Genomic DNA, 21,814 nt, shown 5'->3' with positions numbered 1-21,814 from the left:
AGGATTAGAATTTGCGTACGTATGTGAGACGATGGAGGATGAAAGAAAAGCAGCGGAACTATTTGCCCTCGCTTGCACAGCATAATCTGGTTACCATCCTATGGTCGTGCGGGGACGGATTCGTAGAAGCGAGAGCCACTGACAACCTTCGAATTTCAAACAGCACTCCATTACGACGTCTCAGAGCGACAGCAACACTGAAATTTGAACGTCTAATTCGATATCTTCTCTGAACCTGCGTCGAGTATGTGGAAATGTCGAAGATAAAAGAAGATAAAATGCTAAGCCTAGCCCGCTGAACCGCTGATTACCACAGATTGATCAACGCCATGCAAACAATGCCATACCTCTCTCCAAGCGCCAGTGGAACCGACCATGCAACGTGAAAACAGCGTGAAACTTCATCTTCTTTGCTAGCCCACCCTGTTTAAGGAAAAAACTGAACACCCTAGAGCCTACATTAAGATAAAACCTTGCGAAGCTAGTGGCCTAACGGCAACGTAGGCTCCTAGGTGTTCAGCTTTTCCCTTGTATAAGGTGAGCTCATTACACTTCGTGCGCAGACCTCCTGACAGCGATCCTTAATACCGCCATACCCGTGTTCTCAGTCCAAGAGTATTTGTGGTACTCGTAAACGTGAGTAGAGGCAGTCGTGATCGAGGTTTAGGAGGCTTCTAGACTAGGTCTACGTTGAATTTCCATGTGCCTGTTGATGTTAGCAGTAGTTCAGTGAGGAGTGCATGGAGGCGTGTGGACTACATACCGAGCTTCAGGTTCTCCGCTGTGTCGTTGAGGACGATGATCCTCCGCTTGGTGCAGTATGAAGTCTTGTCAAGGATATCGACCTTGAGGTCTTTTAACTGATCGATTGGCTTCTCGAACATCTCGCTGAGGTTCTCGACGGCCATTTCCAGATCCTTCTGGTTATCCTCGAAGATCTCCGTTAGGTTGTTGCGGGCGAGGTAGTAGGCAAAAGCGTAGGTCCACTTAAGCACCTGTCGGCATTGTTGAAGCGCATGTGAAGCCTGGTCAAGGAACTGCACCTCAATCCACGACATGCCTGATGAGTTTTGTAGCTGTTGCATCTTCTTCTCCGTCTTAAGGTAGAGGTCCTTGTCGAGCTTCGCCGACTGTTCGTGGTTCGCAAAGCGATTGTAGTAATGGAGGTATCGTTCGAGCGACTGCCGGGACTTAGCCTGCGCGTCGCGGGCTTCGGATCCGCTCTTCTCTTCGAAGCGATTGCAGTTGTACCAGCTCGTGCCGTGCTCCGACCACTTGCCCATGCACATCCAGCAGAACTCATTGCGGCACTTCCTGCACGTCATATGGTTGCACCCTCCGTTCTTCTCGATTGTGGAGTTACAGTTCGGGCATTCCTTCGTGTTGGCTGATATCCAGTTGGCGGTCTCTGAATCGTCCTCGCATTTCTTGACCCACTTCTTCACCAGCGCGCAAGGTGCAGGCTGGTGGTTATTCAATGTACACCCAAAGCAGAAGTCGTGTCCGCATTCGCAGTGTACTGTTGGTACGATCTTGGTGAGGTCCTTGCTCTTTACAGGGCATTCCACGGCGTACTTGCAGTCGGGCGCAGGGCACCATTTGAGGTTCTCTTTATCGTCGACGTAGGTTCGCGTGAGGAGGGTGTGGTATCTACGACTATTAGCACGTCGGAGGAAAGTAGAGCGATCATCACGTACCTGTCTTGGAGATCTGCCGTAACGAGAAGGTCTAGCGATTTTGAGTCGACTATGCGAGTGCAGCCTTCTCCGGGACAGCGTATGCGGGCAGCCTCTCCCTCGTCTTGGATCTTGGTGCCGAGGTACTGCCTATAGCAATCTAAGCAAAACCGGTGTCCGCACTTCATGGCGAAGCTCCGCAGGTTCGCGTCATCGTCGCAACAGATGTCGCAGACGAAGCCTGGTATCGTCTCTATTTTGGGCGGATTGGTGGTAGAGTCCTGACCCAGACCCGCTAGCTCTAGGACCTCGTCTGTCTTCTCCATGTATTGGTCGATCAGGCGCTCCTTGTTCCATCGCAGGTGCCGCAGGAGGATGGCGGCGGCTTCGGGTGGCTGGCCGAGGATGCTCGAGACTTCGTCGACCTGCTTGTCTTGCTGTGCTTGGATCTGGGCGGGGTCGAAGACTTTGAAGTCTACCTCGAAGGCCTGCTTCGTGGGCTTGATGTCCTTGTCTTGTGATTCAAAGCCGACGTCATCTTGGTCCATGTCAAAGTCGGAGTCTAGGCAGTGTCAGCATGTGGCTTGAATAGCATCTGGGGTATGCGCACCCTCTTCCAGGTCCAGGTCGCTGTCCTGGTCGTCAAAGTCGTCGCCGCTCATGGAGCTGTTGAAGTCGTCGTCCGAGTCCATCTTGCCGGCGTCGGTTGCGGGCGTGGCTGGTAGAGTAACAACAGAGTGGTTGGTCTTCTTGTGGGGGTATTCCTCGGCGGGGCTGAGGTAGTTGTCTGCCTCGTCGGCCTTCCGCTTGCGAAGGGTGGTGGACGGCGTGATGATGGAGGAGTCCCGCCTGATGACGGAACGCGGGCTTGACAGGCGGCGGCGAAAGGAGCGACGTGCAAAGACGAGATAAGGCCTGAGGCGCGTGTGGTGAGTGGCGGTACAGGTGGTCGGAAACAGCAGCGTATTGGTCAGCAGCGCAGAAGGGAAGGAGTCACAGGAAGTGAGAGATGGCGTCTAGCAGTCGATTGCTGGTCCTCGATGCGGGCACTCATCGGGGTGGCCCTAGCGCCTTCTGGGAGGCAACAGTCCAGGGGCGTCCGGAACCTGACCGCGTTCTCCACATTTCACCGCGCGCTTAGAACACACCTTTTCGCCTGTCACCAGTCTATTATAGTAAAACGCAGTGTACCCTCAAGACATCCCCTTTGCTTTTCGCAGACACAAATGTCCAATGCGGACAACAGCGGCCAAGACGTGCCTCTGTAATGGTGTCGCCTATGCTCTCACATGAAACCGGCCACCGACATAGACTTTCGTGAATTCATGCTAGCATTGCTTTTCCACATAGACTCGTGGGCTTGAACATCTGGTACAATAGTGACCACAATCTAACCAACGTCTACCGTGTCGTAGCCAGCACTAGTCTTCGTCACTCTCCTCTTCGCTCTCGTCCTCGCTCTCCTGCTGCAAGAAGTCGATCAAGCTCTTCGTCTTCTCCCTCACCTTCTCCATGTCCGCGTTCTCGGTGCTCTTGTCGTCTTCCCACCATTGTATCATGCCATCCTCTTCTATCGAGTCCAACTCGACAAGCTTTGTTGATGCGCTCAGCAGAATCGCATCGCCGTTCTCCTTGTTGCATAGGTCGGCTTGGAGTAGCAGCATAAAGTCGATCTGATCCGTCTTGCTTTCAGCATTCTTGTCGAAGATGGAGCGGTCGATGAGCTCCTTGTGCTGTCCAAAGACCTGCGCGACGGCACTCTTGATCGCTTCGCCCGACTTGGTGAGCTGGGTGACGCGCTTGACGAAGGAGGAGACGACTGCGCGTCTGACTTGGTGGTCCGACGCGTTTGTGCTCATGCGGAGGGCTGTGAGTTCCAGTTGGATATTGGCGGATTCATGGCCTTCGACTAGCGAGTCGTAGATACTCGCAGACGCGTCGTGATCGAAGTTTGCCGCGTGTTGACTGTCGGCTGAGCCCACAGACAGGAAACTACTCGTCGCAGATCTGTCGTGGCGTTCCATGCCCATCATGTCTGCTTCTGAATCCGAGTTGATTGTGGATATTGACTCGTTTGAGAATGTGTACACTGCCTTTGTTAGCGCATATCGGCAGTCGCTGTTGAAAATGTACTCACTTGAGCCCTTGGTAGCCAGACCATCCACCAGCTCGTCCTCATCATCCTCGTCAGAGTCGTGGAATTCAAAGCCGTCGCCTTTCTCGCCAACTATCGCAGGGTCTGCATCGCCACGGACAACCTCCTCTCCTTGTTCTCGTCTCCGCTTTGCTCTTGTAATTCTGTGCTCTCCTCGTATCGTCATACCCTCGCTGATGCTGACCCCATACGAGATCAGAGCACCAGCTTCGATGGTACATCTGCGGCCTATAGAGACCTCATTTGCGAGGATGGCCTTGGTAACCGTACTGCCGTCTGCTATGCTGGCGTAGTCCCAAATATACGCTCCGTCAATCTTGACATTCCGGCCGATCTGACAATGCCTCCCGATGATGCTGTTGGTGATGACGCTCTTATCGCCTATGCTGGTGCCCCGACCGATGACTGTCTTTGGCCCGATGACACAGTCGCGCGCAAGTATGACCCCCTCCTCTTTGTATGTGTTGCCCTTCTGTAACCGATATGACTGTCCTTGAACGAGGTTGCTGTCCGGACACAGCGGGTATGCCCATCGCGAGACGATATCCTTACTGACCGATTCGTATGCGTGGAGATTCCGTACTCTTGCCGCGTAGTGATCTGAGATGATGTGTGTGTGGAACGTCTTGCCGTTGAGCTCGTAGTCTTTGAGCACGCTGTGTAGGAAGCCCTTGCGAGGCGCTTGGAAATCAAAGTTGTCGCTCCATAACGCAAGCACGTCGGGTGTGCAGATGTCGATGCCGCAGTCGATCAGGTCTTGGCGGACTTCGAGCTCCTGGTGGGTGGAGAGCAGTTCGGGGTCGATGGAGAGGTAGTGCGTCTGGTCTCGGTTCGGCATCTGTTCGAAGTGTAGGCATCTGTCTTTCTGCGGGTCAATTACGAAGACGGGACTTGTGCCTTGGGCTTTCGTCCTGTGAGTCGCGCCTGCCTCGCGCAGCACCATGGTCATGATAGCGTTCTTGTCCTTGGCCCGCCGCGCCCTATGCGCTGCGAGTGCAGACTCGAGGGGTAGATTGCTGACCACATCGCCATAGACCAAGAGGAAGTCGCCAACCAGCAGGCCTCTGCTGTCCAGATCTCGCATCGCATCGCCGATGGAATGTGACGTCGACTGGATCAGCTCCAGTCGCGAGAAGGGTGACGATTTGGAGGACCATCGCGAGGCCTTGATGTAGTCTTCAACCTGTTCCCTGTGTGCGCCGCAGTATACAAAGACCTCCTCCACGCCGGCATTGGCGAGAAACTCGAACGTGTACTCGATGAGCGGGGTATTCGCGAGGGGCAGAAGGCACTAGCAGGCGTCAGCGTACAGCTGGCAGTATTCGGGGGGCGCGTACTCTTGGGTGCTCGAGTGTGAAGGGACTGAAGCGTGTCTCGAAAGGATCCGCGAGTATCTACCAGGTTAGCATAATTCGCGACCAGTTGCGTTGCGCAACCTACCACAGCCTGCAGCGGCTCATCTCGCTCCTCCTCGCCGGACTTGCCCTTGTCTTGGCCTTTCTTGCCTTTCGGTGGCATGTTTAGTTTTGGGTAGTGTGTTGCGCAAAAGCTCGAGGGGCGCTTAGAATTCTAGATTCGTGGTGCACGTGGAGGGGTTTGGCCTACGACTTCCAAAAAGCTCCCACTAACTGACCACCACCGCTGAGTCACAAGCCTTCGACCAGGGACCACCACGCCTACCAGATCTTCGGGTCTCCGTCACGTCTCAGATCCTTTAGCGGGGTGGCTCTGCGGGTAAGCCGCTGCGCATGATTCTCGAACATGCTCGTGCGCGGCCTTCTGGGCTGGCTATCAAGGTCTGGACCACCAGGGCAGACATGTGCTCGGAAATGCTTATTGCGACGACACTTGTACCTGAAGGGAATGACCAAGATTGGCATGCAAAGCGAGACCTGTAGCTCTACACGAACAGCTTTAGAGTCAGTAGCTGCTGTCAGAGATTTCTGATATCCAGAGACATGAGTAATCATCAGTTTTTTCAAGACAGCCCACAATGAGGGAAGTGCGAAAAATAAGTAGTATAGATATCCTTGACGTTGGCTACTTTGACCTCCCTATATTCGAGAGAAGAATATAATTGTTTATCTAGCAAGTAGGGTATTTTTCTAGCAACCGTCCAACCCAGACCTGATACAATGGATAGATGACCTTGAACGCCTCAGACTTGCAGGTCCTAAAATACCCTGACAGACAGCTCCCTGAGCTATCCTATTCTTGCACCTTTTTCTCCTGTAGATACAAGAGCCGATCACGACTATCGGCCCTGAAAATGGCTGGATTGCCTTTGTCCAGCAGTACAACATATGCTCAACACCTGTCATCCTGTAAGAGGTGGCTGCATCACATTCGTTGTGAGGCTTGATTGGCGAGACCGCCTGAACGTACAGTTGCACCTACTATCAACGTGGGCGTGGTTGCATGGACCCCATCTGCTGTGGCATTTGGGGAGGGTACATTTGTTGACGCTTCGCTGGATTGTTCATATCGTCGCCTCCAGATATTTCCGAGACTTGACGGCGATGACCCGGCGCTAGTTGTGATTGTTGCTGCTGTTGCATTTGCATGTGTGGTGAGGTACTGTATCCCATGTTCCCGTGCATGGGGTTCACACCATATGGACCTGGGTGTTGGACTGGTTGACCTCGCATTGCTTGCGCAAAATCGTCCGGGACCGTGCTGCCTACAGGAGAGACGCCGGGCATTTGGTTGGGTGAGTTCCAGTTGCTGACCGTCTGTGGAGATTTAGCTGGAGAATCTTCCTCTTTGAGCACCAATTGACGCGCTATTTGCACAGGCTGGGGCGCGACCATGGTTCCGTCAGCCTGAGCGACTGGCTTTTTGAGATGAACAAGGTGCTTCTCTAGCATGTGTAGAAGACCTTCCTTAGTGAAAGGCTTGGGGAGAACATCGTTCATACCTGGAGATGTTAGTACAGAGACTGAGAATGAACAAATTTCTCTTACCATGCTGGAAGTACATGGAGATGTCGTCGCTTCGGATATTAGAAGTCATAGCAACAATCGGTGTAGTGTCAAACTGTCGAATCAAGTGGCATGCTGATACACCGTCCAGGTTTGGCATGATAATATCCATCAAGACCAAGTCGTACTTTGAGCCAGCGTTCATCTTGTTGACAGCTTCCAGACCATCGAGCTGGGTTCAGTTAGCATGGCGTACAAACGACGAGAGTAGATGACTTACAGCACTATCGATGGAGCAGTGGAAAGCGTACAAGAACTTGCTTCCAATTCGACGGCACGTGGGGTCGTCCTCAACGAGCAGAATCTGAGGCGGTCGAATCCATCCTGGATCTGGAATAGCATTTTTCCTCTTTGGCTCTGGCATTCTGGGTTCGCTGGATTCTACTGCTTTGGGCGGGGCAGCATAGGGAATGTTGTTGATGTGCTCGCTGTACATGGGGTCAATACCTTGGTTGGAACCGACAGGGTAAACGAGGTTATCGAGGTTTTCGAGACGCATTGAGTTGGTCGAAGTTGCTGATGGCGGTCCGCGGCTCGTCGGTCGCAGTGTTGCTCGCGCGATATCTGGTGGTGGGGTTGTCAAAGTGCCGTTCATCCGCATGGTGATCTCGTTCATCTGCTCCAGGTTTCGGGGGTTCAGCATAGCATCTGCGTTTGTTTCGCTTAGAAGTTTAGAAGCGTGCTGCAATGGAGAAGCGGGGTTATCGTCATCGTTGGCTGCGGCGGGCTCCATGCTGCCGTTCTGCGAGTCGGTGCCGTTGGGGAAAACGAGCTTGCTGTTCCTCCTTTGCGTCGCATCAACGCCGTGTAGGAAAGTCATGATCTGCTGCATGACATGCTCGTGGTTGACAACCGTCTTTTGTAGCCCGATGACCTCTTGCAAGAGCATGGAATGGTGGATGCTCAATTCACTGTAGCGACTCTCGAGCGCATGCAGTTGAGCTTGCGTGGCCATCAGCTGTCCGCTAACCATGTCCATCTGTTGCGAGGGCGCAAACTCTTCCGCGGCGGCTTGGTTGGGTTTCCGCGGCGCGGGGGCCTTTCGACGGATGTTGTCGAGCGCGTCTTTGTTGTTCATCTTGAAGTCGGGGTGCTTGAATTCCCAGGCCTATGGGGCTGTTAGCCACGATACCCGCAGACGTATCCAGGGATGCCACATACTCCAGGCCCGTACGGTGACTGTCCATTTTCTTCGTTATTGTGACGGACTTTGTGGAAATCGTACTTGTTCAGCTGGCGGACAAAACTGGCGAAATTGCTGTGTTTGAAGTGCTTGGGGAGGATGTGCTTTGTAAATTTCTCGTTCTGATCCTGGGTCAGCAAGTCTGCCACGATATTGAAGGCCCGAGGCGCATACTTCCAGGACGACAAAACTGTCGCCGTCATTTCCCCATCGTACTACACTCTCGTCGCTCCCGTTCTCCAGCATCCTAGATGAGGTTCAGCGCGAAGCACAGCGCGCATGGGCGCGTCAACCTACTTGTACAGCTTGCGCACAAAGTCGCTGGAGTTGTTGGACCCTCCCCCACCGGCTTGGCTGGGATCCATGATGGTGAATTGGGCGGCGTTGTGGGCGTGAATGCCGCTGGTGGTGATCCGTGTTGATGCGCGACCGCACCCGGATAGTCGAGTCGATGCCTAAGGGTCTGCTGAAATCCAGTCACAGTCTTCACCACTGGAGGCGACCGCGATGGAGCTACGGACGACGGTGCGCAAGGTTCCGGTTGCGCGTTGGAGTGGTTTAAACTTTTGCTTGGCCGGGGGCGGATCGGTGGTGGATGGGCGATGACGAAATTTCCCAAAAAGGGCGCGCCGTGTTGCAGGCGGACGGAGGGCGATGGACGAGATCTGGAACCTTCAAGTGTAAGAAACAGGGAGACATGGGCACCTCTGCGCGGGCACTTGGGAGCTAAACGGGCCTAAAGCAGGTTAACACTGGGCTCGAGAGGAATGCAGTCGAGCATGCGCTAGGAGCAAGCCAAGCGGGCGACGTGCCGAGGAGACGAGCCAGGGGGTTGCTGCTATGACAGGACACGGGACACGGCCATGGGCAGACTGAGTCGCACCCCGTTTCCACACCGCACACACATCGCGAGCGCGGCCATAGTACCTGCAGTCCTTTTTCGGCGACCATGGTACGCCGGGCGTGGCTGTCCCAGCCAATGTTTCCGTGTTTCTGCAACCCATGTCCCCACTGATTACGCCGTTGACGATTCACCACCGGCTTGAGGCACGATCGGCATACAGCAGCAAGCGTGCAGTTGGGCTGCGCTAGTACCGGTGTGGGTCGAATGGGTCAGTATCATTATCCGCAATTTGCTGCTGCACTCAAGACTAACCTGCATATATACAGCTCTTATTTATGGACACGATGCTGCCATGTGTTCCGATATTGCATACTTCGGGGACAGGCTGCACACGTCAAGTGGGACGCGGCCGGTGGGCGCGCCTGCCGTCTTCCGACCGAAATACCCCCACCACCAGTGCCTCACCACCACCAAGTGCACACGTGCTCTCTTCACACACGCCCACATTCACGCACCTCTACCTGCATACACGCCATGTTCGCTACCGCCCGCCGTCTACCCCTAGTTCGTCCAGTCGCCGGTCGACGTCTGTTCCACGCCTCGGCACCTGCATTCGTCAATGTCGGTGACAAGCTGCCCAGCGTTGACCTCGTCGAGGGTTCGCCAGGTAACAAGGTGAACCTGGCCAACGAGTTGTCCGGAAAGGGTGTGATTATCGGTAAATTTCCCCTAGCGTCGACTGAGTGAACATGTGTTTGACAATGGCAAAGGCGTTCCGGCTGCCTTCTCGCCCTCGTGCTCTGAGAACCACATCCCGGGCTACATCAACTCCTCCAAGCTGAAGGATGCCGGCAAGGTCTTTGTTGTCTCTGTGAACGACCCTTTTGTCATGAAAGCATGGGGCAAGATGCTTGATCCATCTGGCTCCAGCGGTGTGAGTTCCTTGCACTCCAATGAGAAAACACCCTGTTGACCTCTGTAGATCCGCTTCCTCGGTGACCCCAGCCTGAGCTTCACAAAGGCCCTTGACCTCTCTTTCGACGGTGCATCCATCTTCGGAGGTGACCGCTCCAAGCGATATGCTCTGGTCATCGAGGATGGAACCGTCAAAGCAGCGCACGTTGAGCCTGATAACACAGGCTTGAATGGTATGAGTCCCTACTAATCAATAGCGAACGCAGCTTGCTAATAAGACACAGTCTCTGCGGCAGACAAGGTTCTATAGACAATCCACGACACGTTTTCAGATAGAGGCTAGGATGAATATCCGCTACGACGACCACAGTCTGCTTACAGTCTCAAAAATGGCCTACGATGTCTATCGCAGAGGAGATTGGATACCCCATCTTCCCTATACCGATGATCAATATAACACATCATGTTTATGAGATTGCTTCGAATACGGTGACATTCTACTGAATCAGACAGCAAAACGAAGCAGTCTGGACACCCTGCGCTAACCTCAGACTTAACCCACAAACCCTCTACACGCTCTGCACACATAGACCAACACAAACACACCATCTACTTCTTCCCAGCAAACGCGCACGTCCCAAGATCGCGCTTCTCCGCTGGAAGCTGGGGACTAATGTCAAAGTCGAAGATGTCCATCGGTAGTCCGATGGTTGTACACGCGTTGGGGATATCGACAATACCAGCTATATGGCCTTGAATTGGGGCACACGAGAGCAGGAGATAGATCTGGTAGTCGCTGTAGCCTGCAATGGAGTCAGTAACCAATTTTCACGAAGACCAAAGCGTTTCGAAACTCAAAACCAACCCCCTCGCTGCAAACACCATGAACAGTCGCTCCTCCAAACGAAAAAGCCAGTGCCAAGGAATCAAGAACGCCGGAAGTACCAAACGGGATATGAGCCTCGAACCTCGCCAGGGCAGGCTAGGCCATACGCAGACCCCAAAGCTTCGCAAAAGCAAACCGACCCAGAAAAGAAAAGAAATAAACTCACCAAACCGTCTCAAATACTCAATCACTCTCAAACAAGTCTGACGATACGCCACCGTAGCATCGAGATAATGCTGTTTACCCTTCTCATCCACACTAAACCCCTCAAAGTAGATGTACCTGCCGGGACCAAACTGCGGCTCCACAGGACCAGGGATGTAAATGGGACTCTTCATGTCGAGCTGCTTCATGCCACCCTTCATGACGCTGAATTTGATGGTGATGACGCCTGCCATTTCGATGGCGCCGCAGAAGGATATTTCGCCGTCGCCCTTGAGGAGAGAGGGAGAGGTGTTAGTTTGGGTTGCTCTGTTCAGGATAGGGTTTGTGGGGGTGGATGGGAAGTGCTTACTTGGCTAAAATGTAGGTCTCCTACGCTGAATTTCGCGCCGGGTACGTGAACTGGGAGAAAAACTTTGGAGCCGCGGGAGAGGTTCTTGATGTCGCAGTTTCCACCATGTTCAGGGCGTCCTGGGATCGTGCGAGCGCCTTCTTTCGCGATTTTGTCCTTCACGGAACCTGTGGCGGAGCCGGAGTGGGCGTTTTGGGGCTGTGGTGGTTGTGCAACGATGCGGTCCAGGTGCGTGTGCGTCGAGATGAGTTCGGCTTCACGCGTGTTCCAGGTTTCGAGGACTTCGGCGGAAGGGGCACAGCCTAGGACTGAGATTGTGGAGGATTTGGTTAGTTTTGTATTTACTTTGTGTTTACTTCGGGGAACAGGTAGATAGGGAGTAAGCTTACTGCCAGGGTGAATGAGACCTGCGAATCTCACACCAGGGATGTGGCGGGAGCTGCAGAAGATGCCTTCGAAATCCCAAATAGCCTTTGCACTGTATGTGCGTTAGTCTTCATGTCTTCTCTTCTTCCATTGTTTCCTCGAATCGCGATATTCGTCTTGCAAACTTACGGTTCCGGGTAAAGCTCATCCAGGAACCCTCCACCGTTTTCTTTCGCAAATATACCCGTGAAACCCCATGGCTGGTCTTCTAGCGGCTGTACATCTTGGATATCAACTACCAGCACGTCGCCAGGCTCCGCAGTTTCGATGTCAAAGGGCCCAGTCAAGTAGTGGATCTTGGTAAGGTCAACGTCACGGATGTCATCTGCTGAGTCATTGTTGCCGATTTGACCGCCTGTCCAATCTACGCATTCTATCTTGACGGCTTCACCAGGTTTGATCGTGCCGTAGGAGGGGTTCTCGGGATGCCAACGGTTCTGCAGGTGTTATCTTTGCAGATCAAGTTTGGGTGTTCTGAGCATCTGACGTACATGCAGACATTCTTGCTCCGATGCCGGTTTGTCCAGCGAGACCTTGGCCGCGTATCTTAATCCTTCTTTGCCCATGTTGAGTTTTGGAATATATCAAGCTTGGGACTTGAGAGGAACAGAAAGAAAGACAATCTGCAAGTCAGACAATAAGGGAAGACGCGTCCGGTCGCGAGAGGGGAAAGTCACGTATATGAAGCCAGTGGACGCGGGGAAGGAGTAACTCTCAACCTATCAATTGTTATCTGGGACGAATAGATACGTGCCGAAGGCAAGGCCGAATCCCATATCCACCAACTATTACTACAAGGTGGGTGATAAGCTCGATGATACGGGGCTGTTACGTTACGTATGATCGGATGGAGCTGTAAGCTACCTACCACAACGGGACGTGTTGACCCCACTGCGGGGTATAGTCATAATGGAACCATCATCGTACAGCGGCCGGATAGCGTGACAACTAGATATACCTGATTGCCGACGGCGCATGTACTAGCTGCGGTTCGTTTTCTAAAGTGCGAGGCTGTGTGTTCGTCATGTTGAGCGGCAGTTTTCCGCTCGCATAGAGTTTGTCATACCGTGTCTAAGCGTCACCGCAAACTAGCTGAACGTCTTTCGTGGTGTTTGGCGGACTTCGGATTGGATCTTGGGCTTGTGCATTGCGAGGTTGTATTCGTCCATGTGCTGCCATGGCAGATTGAGGAACTCGTGTTTGTTCTTCCAGCGCAGTGACTCTTCTTTGAACTTGTCGGCTTCGGTGGGCGGAAGCGGCGGCTCTGTGATCTTTGTAATGAGGTATGCCGTGGACGCTTCGGCGAGACCGTAGATGAGGACGCCGACGAGGGGTATCTTGACAAAGATGTAGAAGCCTAGCCCGAAACCGAAGAGCACACCAGCTCGGTCTTTGAACCAGAGCTTCTTTTGCTCTTTGTTGTACCGAACGCGTGTGAAGTAGGGCTCAAGCTGTTTAAATTAGTCAGTTGAATGTGGAGTTCGCTGAGGAGATGCTCACCAGCTCTCGCATAAGAGTTCGTGATGAGAAGTAAGCCTGCAGGAAGCTGACCAGGTATCTGCGTGGGAACAGCAGTGATCCCGCGAAGATGGCTGCTGCGGGCTGGGTTCCCACCGATTTCTTGAACGTGTAGAAACTGGCAGCGGGCAGCACGAAGCGTCCTACATATGGAACGTAAGACAATGCCAGTACTGCCAAAGAAATGGCCGCCTTCCTCCCCTGTTTTGTCGCATATAGCATTATAGCCTGTTTGATTGGCTTCTTCTCCTTCTCGGGCTTGGGTGCGTGGTCGGGGTACTTCTCGAGGTTTGGGTAGTACATGGCGCGGAGGTTGTGGGGGTCTTCGCTCTTGTGCTTCTGGACATATGTCTCGTCGACCCAACGGAGAGAGTCCATGAACCTGGAGACGTTGTCAGCTAGATCTCAAAACGGATACGAGCGTGCCTACATGCGATCCAGAGTAGGTGTGACGTAGCGCATCATGGTCATGAGGAAGAAGGGCACCTGGAGGACGGTGTGCTCAAGGAAGTGGAGGCCGTTGACGACACTCTCGTCCATGCTGGTGTGGTCCATGTTGACGAAGAGAGAGAGAATCCATAGTAGCACCCTGACACCGACAATCTGGCCATGTTAGAGGTAATGTTTGCGTGGCATAGGGCATCCGTGAATGATTGAGACGTACGGGTATGGCGACGATGATGCGGATAGCGACGCCTGCAGCTACAGCAATAGCAGCCTGACGGTAGTGGTCCGAAGTGAAGAGACCCGGGTTCTGGAGAGCTCGATTGACTGCGGCGGCGTTAGGATGGAGCTGTCACTCACGATACCATGATGGCCTCGACTTACCGCCAACCAGAGTAAGCTGGGCTCCCCGCAGGATGGCGTTGGGGTCGAAGTTGGACACGTCGAACTGGGACATGTCGATTTTGTCCATGTTGGCAAGCTCGACAGAGGCTCAGGCAGTCTGGTGTTGCTTTCGGCGCAGCAAACGTGGAAGGTGTCCACGTAGAGGTCGTGTGCGAACGCCTGCGAACTGGCGGAGCCCATGACGTACTGACAGCTCCCCACGGACCCGTCGTAGCGCAGCGCGTCGCAAACAAAGCAAGTAACGCGTTGTTGATAGGGGATGCCGTCGCACCAACAAAACACGCACCCATCTGCAGCGTCCCATCTCACACCGGCGGCATAACTGGCAACTGGACGCGCGCGGGGTTCAGACGATCCGCTGATCAGGTTGAAACTCGAACGTCGTCCCTGTGGCCAAAGCGCGTAGCGTTCCGAAGCCAGGGACTTCCAATCCCTTCAGCCTCTCCATCACCCCCCATCTCCGCAGTAACACTTGTAATACTCTTTCCAAGCGCCGGCCGCTGTCTTCTGTCGGGACCCTCGCCCTCGCCCTCGCCATACCGGGATAGCAATGCCCCTATAAGAAGTCTATTATGACGATGCCGGCTTCATCCCAGCATCCTGAGCACGCGCCGTCTGCTCTCAACCCCAGCAACTCGAGGCGCAGCTTCACACTGCCCGCGCGCACTGCACGGAGGACTACGTCGGTGCCTGCACCGTCTGCGAATAGCGCAGATGGCATAGAGACACTGTTCGTGTGTTCCAACTCCAAGATCTTCTCCTTCACAACAGCTGGGCCCGCTCGGCGCCTGTCACCTTCCCGCTCAGGTGACGCAGCGCATCCGATAGCATGGAAGACGCCTACAGAGCGCACACTCGCAGTCGGTATGCCATCCCATGTGTCACCGGGCTGGAACTTGTCTAACCTATCACAGGCGCTCTCCGTATCTATCGTGTGACAGCCTCCAACGTCTCCTTCCTAAACAGCGGCAACCTCCTGCACACCATCTTTCCCAGGTCCCAGATATGGCTCGTCGACAATCAGTCCGTCTTCGTACTGCGCATACGCCAGGACTCGTACTATCGCATCGAGCTCCCCTATGAGACGGACGACGACAAGGACAAGATCACGCAATTCAAGTCGGTATTGGCGCAGGTCATGCAATACGAGAGAACGCAGTGCCCGTTCGCGCGAGGATTCGGCGTCGTCGCAGAGCTCGAGCGCCCAAAGAGCCCCCCACGCAAGACGATCAAGAGGAAGCCCTCAGGACAGGCAAAGAAGTGGGTTATGGACAAGACCTGGGTTCCGCAGCAACATGGCTCTCGGCCTTCTACTGCTGGTACTATAAGCTCAGAGACTGGTACCACTTCTTCAAATGAAGAGGACGACCGGTCGAGCGTCTGTACTGACAGTAGCGAAATAGTGCCGGCCGCACCCGAGACCCCTTTGGCGAGAATAGCACCAAAGCCCCTCCTATCCAGATCTCCTCAACGTCGCCCCTCGGTAGCGGAACGCGCCAGCATGTTTCAAGGCCTGCGGTCAGTTACGGCGCCCGTGCGAGCGCCCAGGAGAGAATCGGTATCGGCCATGGAGCGCATAGTCGAGTCTCCAGCAGCAAAGCAACCCATCGAAGCTGAGAAACCCATACTGGAACGCCAGATTTCGGATGCCTTGAGTCTAGCCTCAAGCGCAGACTCGTTCTACTCTTTGGATACTGCTACTCCGCGAAGTCCTTCTCCCAAATTCCTGGATGCTGAGGCTGATATTGTGAACCCATGGGCACAAGTCTTTTCCAAGCAGCAAGATGAGCCCAGGGGTCGTTCGATACACCGACGTCAGATCTCTGAGGTTACTGTCCGCGGCCCATCCACCGAGCGTACTGATGCATCCGCACCTGTAACTCCTACTGCCCCATACTATCCGTCTGCGGTTACCTCGATCGATGGACGGCCGTCATCAGCGCCTTCGACACCACCGCTAATGTGCGATTCCGACGACGACAGCCTCGGGCGTGCTAGCATAGACATACCTACACCACCGGATGCCATCCGTATGAGGAAGCTCACAGGTGCTTCACAGAGACGTGCCTTCTCTCCTATGCCTCCAGCGCAGAACCTTTTCTGCCCACCCAAGCACAACCCAGGAAGAGACTTCACAAATGCCTTGGTGAGCAAGACGTGTGAGCTTGTTCTGGGGCCGCCCGCACACCTGGTATCCGTCATGCTCCGTATCGCTACGAGCATCTCAAATGGGTTCGGTTTTATCACATACCGCGTACGCCGCGCTGAGAAGATTCCATGCGCTTGGGAGTCAGATGATGATGCTGACTGGGCTGAAGAAGACGACTTCGGCATCCCGCTCAACAACATCGGGACCCCGGCAATGCGTCGACAGACGTTCTCGGGCGAACTTGACTGATGCATTTGAGGCTGGCTGAGCTTGGATGGTGGTTTCTTATTGCATTTTCACGGTTGATACCAGGCGTTACATTTTATGTTTGCATCTAGAAGGCGAAGGTCATGCTACTTTCAGTCGTACTTGCACGACGTTGACGTTTTTGAAGAATACATGATTGTAATATGGCGGTACGATAGTGGATAATATGAGATGCGCTCTCCGCATGAATGAGGATACAAGTTTACACACCGTCTTTGGCTGGGCAAGCAGCGTCACTGAGAAGCTGAGACCACAACACCACCCTGGGGCATGCATCCTACCCTTGCCATGCTGAAGCTTGATCGGAGGCATCCCGATGAGCCTGGACTCGGTGCTGAATGTGGTGACACTACGTAACCTGCTCTCCTGAGCCGTAAGACTCCGAAGCAGGTCATCTCTATGACTTCAATCTCGACTTCAGCGTGCTGCTATCCGTCATGGCGGGCGACGCATGTGGTATGACATGATGCCTGACGTCGAATACCGTTGGATCTCGATCGCGAGGTACACTCCTGGGGAAGGCGTTACCGGGTCTGGCTCCTAGCGCCCGGTTTGTCCGTCCAGTCGCGCGGCGATGACGAGCAGCCATGCAGGCACAACATAAGACGATGCTCACTCATCCCATCTCCATGACCCCATCAGCGCCATACCGCAAATGCACACGTCGGATTACTTGCATACCCTCACCTGAGGGAGACTGTTGGGACTTGCGCGTGATCGCCCGCGTCGTGGGGCATTTTAAAATGAGGATGCAGGGTTATGGGTCCTAGCCACGCTGGCAAACCTTCGATCGCATCCAGCCAGCTTTACCGCAAGTTGCAGCGCCAGCGGCTTGTCCAATGACGTCTAGCGCTCGCTCGCGTGTTGCGCACGGAATCAAGGACCTGACCGACTAATTAACTTTGTAGAGGAGGCGGGTGATCCGTTCCTTTTCCCCTAACACTCCCATGGAACCTTCAGCTTTGTGTCAGGAATAGACACCCGTCTCGCTTGCTTACGCCTCATCACCTACTTATCCATTTCGCTTCGCACTGCCGGGGCTGCAACATCGACTACCACCGGATCGCGTTTACTATGAAAAGGAAGATGGAGGAGGATCTCGACGTGTTGTTGGACGAGACGTTGACGCTATGCAAAACACCCCCCGTTCCGCGACGCAATCCGCATCGCGTCTTCTATCAGTACAAATGCAAAACATCGCCGCCCACGACGCCACCAAAGGAACCGGAGAACCCAGAGATGGAGATGAAAGGACCGCCCATGTTCCACTTTGGAGGACAAACCGAGTTGGTCCCTAAGCCCCTCTTCGCCAGGAGCAACTCGCTGCCGTCACAATCCGTCCGACCATCGCTACCATCTCGCCCATCCGAGCCTTTCCAGTTCAACGCCGACGACATCGTCAAAAGCCCGACACCTTTGTTCGGCAGGAGGAACACGCTGCCATCCAAGGTGCGACGCGCTGTTGCCGCCGAAAGAAAGCCATCGCCGTTGTCGCGCGGAGAGGGAGTGCGATCGTCGCAATCGGCCCACACCACCACCAAGGAGCCCACGTCACCAGCGCTGCCACGTAAGGAACCCAACACCACCCCGAACCCAAAAGCGAAAACCACCAAGTCGCAGTTCGCGACTCCGCAGAGGACCCCCCGTGTTGTCGACATCAAAAGACCATCACCACTTTCTGGCAAGGGAAGTGCGCGACGACCCGGTCCCACCCGATTCGCTCCTGTGGAACCCCCATCGCCGATAGTCCTGTCACCCGTCATCTCCAACAGCTCTGCGACTTCATCGCCATCGCCATCTGTCTTCTCCGAAGCGGCCAGTTTTTCTGCATCGAGCCCATCAACGCCTGCCACGTCACCACCTGGCTCTCCAATGGTGCCAACAACACACGCTCGCTCGCAGTCGCTAAGTTATTTTCCGCCGTCTCATTGGACCATCAAGCCCTCGCCTTCCCCGATCTACGTCCCCAGGCAAAAGTTGAGGAGGAAGGACAGTCCCAAAATGGAGACTCTACGCACACTAAGAGCGAAGGAGTCGGACATGATGCTGCAACAAATCTACGACCAACATTGGGAAGCATACCGCGCAAAACTACTTGTAAGTTCTGCCAACGCACCTTCCACGCAGCACTCACTAACCTGGCGTAGAATATGACTAGCGGACTCCGCGCTGCAGAGCGACTTTAACGATCACGATTTATGACTTAACGACTTCAAGACGAGGGCATGCATGGCGTCACACGGCATCTGATTATAATACCCCGGGTTTGGATATATGGGCGCATTTAGAAACCGATTTGCATTTACGGTCTGCATTCACGGTCACAAGCGTTTTAACATATGGGTATACACTGTAATCTAATAGAGCACAGGGCACTACAGCCCTGGTTTGATTCCAACATAATCTTCGTCGACGTCTCTGAGCGAGCGAGCGGCGCACACTTTCGTGCTGCGGAGCCTCAGCTGCACGCATGCACAGCTTACATCACCCGTGCATGGCAGCTGACCTTGATAGCACGCAGCCCCATCGTGCGGCGCTAGTGATTGGTTGACACATCTGACAAGCGCAGCAGACAGCCTCACCAGGCCTTAGCTGCCTACCTAGTATTCTCCCCGCTGCACCCGCCACCTGATATTTGTTCACCAACTTTACTCCTTTTGGAGATGCAACTCGCAACACATGAACTCCCAAGGTAAACGTACATTGTCTGTGCTATATCCAGACCGCCTGCGCCGCACATCCGTCGTGGCGCAGCGCGTAGCCCTGTTATGTGTAAAGGTGGGCCTGACCTAGCCACCATAGGCTAAGCAGGCGCGTAAGATGGCCCCCAAATGGATACCCATATGCCTCGAGCGTTCTCCATGTTCGCATTGACGCGGAACAGCACATCAAACTGTAGTTATGTGGGGGGTGTGGCACAGGACTTATAGGAAGCTTGTTCCCACTTCCCGTTGTTTTCGATGATTTTCTGGTAGCATTCTGAGATCGCGTTTCTGCCCTGGTGGCACGTCATTTGTTTCATACCACAAAGCGCAGCCTTGTAGGCAGCCTTGGGACCTTTCTGCAGACGACTCAACATCTGACTCACGCCTCATCGTTGCCACTGTAACACGTATCGATTTGGAAGAGGCCGCCTCGTGCCAGTCATGCGTATGAGTCGGAGGCGGGTTTAGTGTTTGACTCGACAACTTCAGTGCAGTATCCTACACTCACAAGCAAACGTCTCGCGACTGTATTCAAATCACAGTATACCATCGCCGTTCACGAAAACCCCGGATCGCGAGAAACTGATACTGACGACACCGACATCTGTTGCCTTTCTCGGCGCCAACAACCATGGAATCCTCGAACCCAGAGAGAAATGACAACGCGCCGCTGCGCTTGCTCTCGCTAGATGGAGGGGGTGTACGGGGCCTGTCGTCTCTGTTGGTACTTCAAAACCTGATGGAGAACATAGCCTTGGAAGAGAAGAGGTTAGGAAGGAAAGCCATGAACGACCACGAACCGCTAAAACCGTGCGACTACTTCGACCTTATTGGAGGCACATCAACGGGTGGCATAATAGCCATCATGCTGTCACGATTGCGACTCGATTGCAAAACCTGCATCGCTGTATACAGTAAATTAGCGGAGCAAATCTTCAAGCACGATCGATCAATAAAGGCATTTGGCATGAAGATCCCCACAGGAGCTAGTCGGTTTTCCGGTGCCGTTCTCGCAAATGCCATCAAGTCTGCGTTGAAAGACCTTGGCTTCGATCCAGATGAACTGATGTGGGATGAGGCGCTTTTTGAAGAAGTGGATGAAGCGGCTGATCTACCCAGAGACAGCATTTGGGCAGATGCGCCGCCAGCGCCGGTAATCACAGAGAGTCCGGTCGGCACACTCAAGAACTCGCTATGCTCGTTGGAATCAGGCCCTCCTGAAAGTGTCGATAGCACGAAGAATCTGTCTACACTGTTTAGCGACAGTCCATTCGGCCCGCGAAAGCCAATGCGAAGCGCTACTTGGAAGCTACATCACCGGCAATCAGTTCACAAAAAGGCAAACGCGAAGGGGTGCCGCGGCTTTGTACTTACTTCCCTCAAGAACGCGTTGGGCCTTCCCCGAATACTGTCTACCTACGATCCCAATGACCGGACGACGAGAATCTGGGAAGCGCTAAGAGCTACATCTGCAGCACCAACCTTCTTCGAAGAGATGCAATTCGGCACGCCTAAAGTTACCTATCTAGACGGCGGCGTAGGATTCAACAACCCGTGCGCAGAAGTCGACTACGCGGCGAAAGCACTCTGGGAAGGCCGCTCCATCGGCGTCATAGTCTCCGTCGGCACCGGCCTACAAAGCATCCCCAGCGTAAAGAAAATGGCATCGTGGCTGCCCTTCGGCCTTGGAACAGACATCTCCATAGCCAGCGCGCTCACGGGCATGGCAACAAGCACCGCACGCGTCGACAACGAAATGAAGCGCATGTACAACAACTCCGACACCAAATACTTCCGCTTCGACGTCGACCGCGGCCTCGCAGACGTCAGCCTCGAACAATGGATGAAAGAAGACGAAATGGCCTCCCTAACCGAACTCTACATGAACGACGGCGAGCAAATCCGGTCCGCCAAAGACTTCGGCCAACGCATGGCCAAACTCTCCGCCTTGCCCCCCAAATTCGAAATCAGCGCTTCCCACTTCCGTCTAGGCATGACCGGACGCGGCCTCCTTGATTCCTCCTTCCAACTCGCGCAGGTCGACTTCAAAACGGGTATGCCGCTAGGTGTTTCCCCGCACCTCGACGATATACCACGCATGTCTCAATACCGCGATCTGTCACCCAGTGGCGAAAGCGGCCTCGCCCTCGACAACGCAACCGGCCGTCTCAAACGTATCTTCCCCGTAGCCGAAGACCTCGACCACGATGGCCGCCGCGAAGAAGCCGCCGTGTACCAGTGCATCAAAGCCGATAACATCTGTCTCCGCACGATAAAAACAGGCATACCGCAGGGCAAATACAAAGTCCAATTCCTCGTCTCCTTCCACAATAGCACGCATACGCCGCCTCGCGATCTCGTCTTCAGCGTCGGGAAACCGTTCGATTCCTCGACCTTCTCGCAGCGCTATGTTGATGTCAAGATTACACCGGATGTGGGGAGTGTGCTGTTGCATCCGGATGCGGTGAGGGTTAGGGTCGGGTCGAGACGGTATGAGGAGCTCAAGGGGAAGGGGTGGGCGGAGATTGAGGGGGATATCGAGGTTAGTGTGGGGTTAGACGGGGCGTTGGGGTTTATTGTTAGTAAGAAGTATGAAGATGGTGTGTTTGTGGATGGATGGAGTTTTGGTGGTGTGAGGCTGGAGCCGGTGTTCGGGACGGCGGGTGGGGTGGTGACAAGTCCGAGGATTTTGACATGATTAATTGAGCGGGCGTTATGGGAACGCTGTCTCGGCGAGTGGTTGGTA

The 21,814-nt window shown here is 54.2% G+C and overlaps 9 protein-coding genes across 9 annotated transcripts; 4 read left to right on the top strand and 5 right to left on the bottom strand.

The window, feature by feature from the left end:
* Nucleotides 1-674: 674 nt before the first annotated feature.
* J4E92_004049 (uncharacterized protein) lies at nt 675-2,368 on the bottom strand (the record flags this gene model as incomplete). Its single annotated transcript, XM_051495442.1, has 4 exons — nt 675-706; nt 764-1,650; nt 1,698-2,238; nt 2,287-2,368. 4 exons carry the CDS (start codon nt 2,366-2,368, stop codon nt 675-677), a joined length of 1,542 nt encoding a protein of 513 aa, XP_051354461.1.
* A 729-nt stretch (nt 2,369-3,097) lies between these two features.
* On the bottom strand, nt 3,098-5,349 carry J4E92_004048 (uncharacterized protein; the record flags this gene model as incomplete). The annotated part of the gene is made up of 3 exons (XM_051495441.1): nt 3,098-5,122; nt 5,169-5,225; nt 5,272-5,349. 3 exons carry the CDS (start codon nt 5,347-5,349, stop codon nt 3,098-3,100), a joined length of 2,160 nt encoding a protein of 719 aa, XP_051354460.1.
* An 881-nt stretch (nt 5,350-6,230) lies between these two features.
* J4E92_004047 (uncharacterized protein) lies at nt 6,231-8,360 on the bottom strand (the record flags this gene model as incomplete). Its single annotated transcript, XM_051495440.1, has 6 exons — nt 6,231-6,748; nt 6,795-6,984; nt 7,033-7,920; nt 7,974-8,117; nt 8,170-8,242; nt 8,293-8,360. The coding sequence occupies 6 exons, from the start codon at nt 8,358-8,360 to the stop codon at nt 6,231-6,233; spliced, it is 1,881 nt and encodes a 626-aa protein (XP_051354459.1).
* A 1,013-nt stretch (nt 8,361-9,373) lies between these two features.
* On the top strand, nt 9,374-10,064 carry J4E92_004046 (uncharacterized protein; the record flags this gene model as incomplete). The annotated part of the gene is made up of 4 exons (XM_051495439.1): nt 9,374-9,557; nt 9,610-9,773; nt 9,822-9,987; nt 10,039-10,064. 4 exons carry the CDS (start codon nt 9,374-9,376, stop codon nt 10,062-10,064), a joined length of 540 nt encoding a protein of 179 aa, XP_051354458.1.
* A 299-nt stretch (nt 10,065-10,363) lies between these two features.
* On the bottom strand, nt 10,364-12,146 carry J4E92_004045 (uncharacterized protein; the record flags this gene model as incomplete). Its single annotated transcript, XM_051495438.1, has 6 exons — nt 10,364-10,557; nt 10,807-11,074; nt 11,155-11,456; nt 11,544-11,632; nt 11,710-12,017; nt 12,072-12,146. The coding sequence occupies 6 exons, from the start codon at nt 12,144-12,146 to the stop codon at nt 10,364-10,366; spliced, it is 1,236 nt and encodes a 411-aa protein (XP_051354457.1).
* A 522-nt stretch (nt 12,147-12,668) lies between these two features.
* Nucleotides 12,669-14,014, bottom strand: J4E92_004044 (uncharacterized protein; the record flags this gene model as incomplete). The annotated part of the gene is made up of 5 exons (XM_051495437.1): nt 12,669-13,031; nt 13,081-13,480; nt 13,529-13,701; nt 13,763-13,869; nt 13,927-14,014. 5 exons carry the CDS (start codon nt 14,012-14,014, stop codon nt 12,669-12,671), a joined length of 1,131 nt encoding a protein of 376 aa, XP_051354456.1.
* Nucleotides 14,015-14,525: 511 nt separating this feature from the next.
* On the top strand, nt 14,526-16,345 carry J4E92_004043 (uncharacterized protein; the record flags this gene model as incomplete). The annotated part of the gene is made up of 2 exons (XM_051495436.1): nt 14,526-14,811; nt 14,862-16,345. The coding sequence occupies 2 exons, from the start codon at nt 14,526-14,528 to the stop codon at nt 16,343-16,345; spliced, it is 1,770 nt and encodes a 589-aa protein (XP_051354455.1).
* Nucleotides 16,346-17,437: 1,092 nt separating this feature from the next.
* On the top strand, nt 17,438-18,549 carry J4E92_004042 (uncharacterized protein; the record flags this gene model as incomplete). Its single annotated transcript, XM_051495435.1, has 2 exons — nt 17,438-18,460; nt 18,511-18,549. The coding sequence occupies 2 exons, from the start codon at nt 17,438-17,440 to the stop codon at nt 18,547-18,549; spliced, it is 1,062 nt and encodes a 353-aa protein (XP_051354454.1).
* A 1,150-nt stretch (nt 18,550-19,699) lies between these two features.
* On the top strand, nt 19,700-21,766 carry J4E92_004041 (uncharacterized protein; the record flags this gene model as incomplete). The annotated part of the gene is made up of 1 exon (XM_051495434.1): nt 19,700-21,766. The coding sequence occupies one exon, from the start codon at nt 19,700-19,702 to the stop codon at nt 21,764-21,766; it is 2,067 nt and encodes a 688-aa protein (XP_051354453.1).
* Between the last annotated feature and the right edge of the window lie 48 nt (nt 21,767-21,814).

This window comes from Alternaria infectoria (assembly GCF_024043175.1).
Source record: "Alternaria infectoria strain BMP 0036 chromosome Unknown scaffold_5, whole genome shotgun sequence".
Classification (NCBI taxonomy): Eukaryota; Fungi; Ascomycota; class Dothideomycetes; order Pleosporales; family Pleosporaceae; genus Alternaria; species Alternaria infectoria.
Note: the sequence above shows the minus strand (reverse complement) of the source record. Positions and strands in the feature narration are given on the sequence as shown.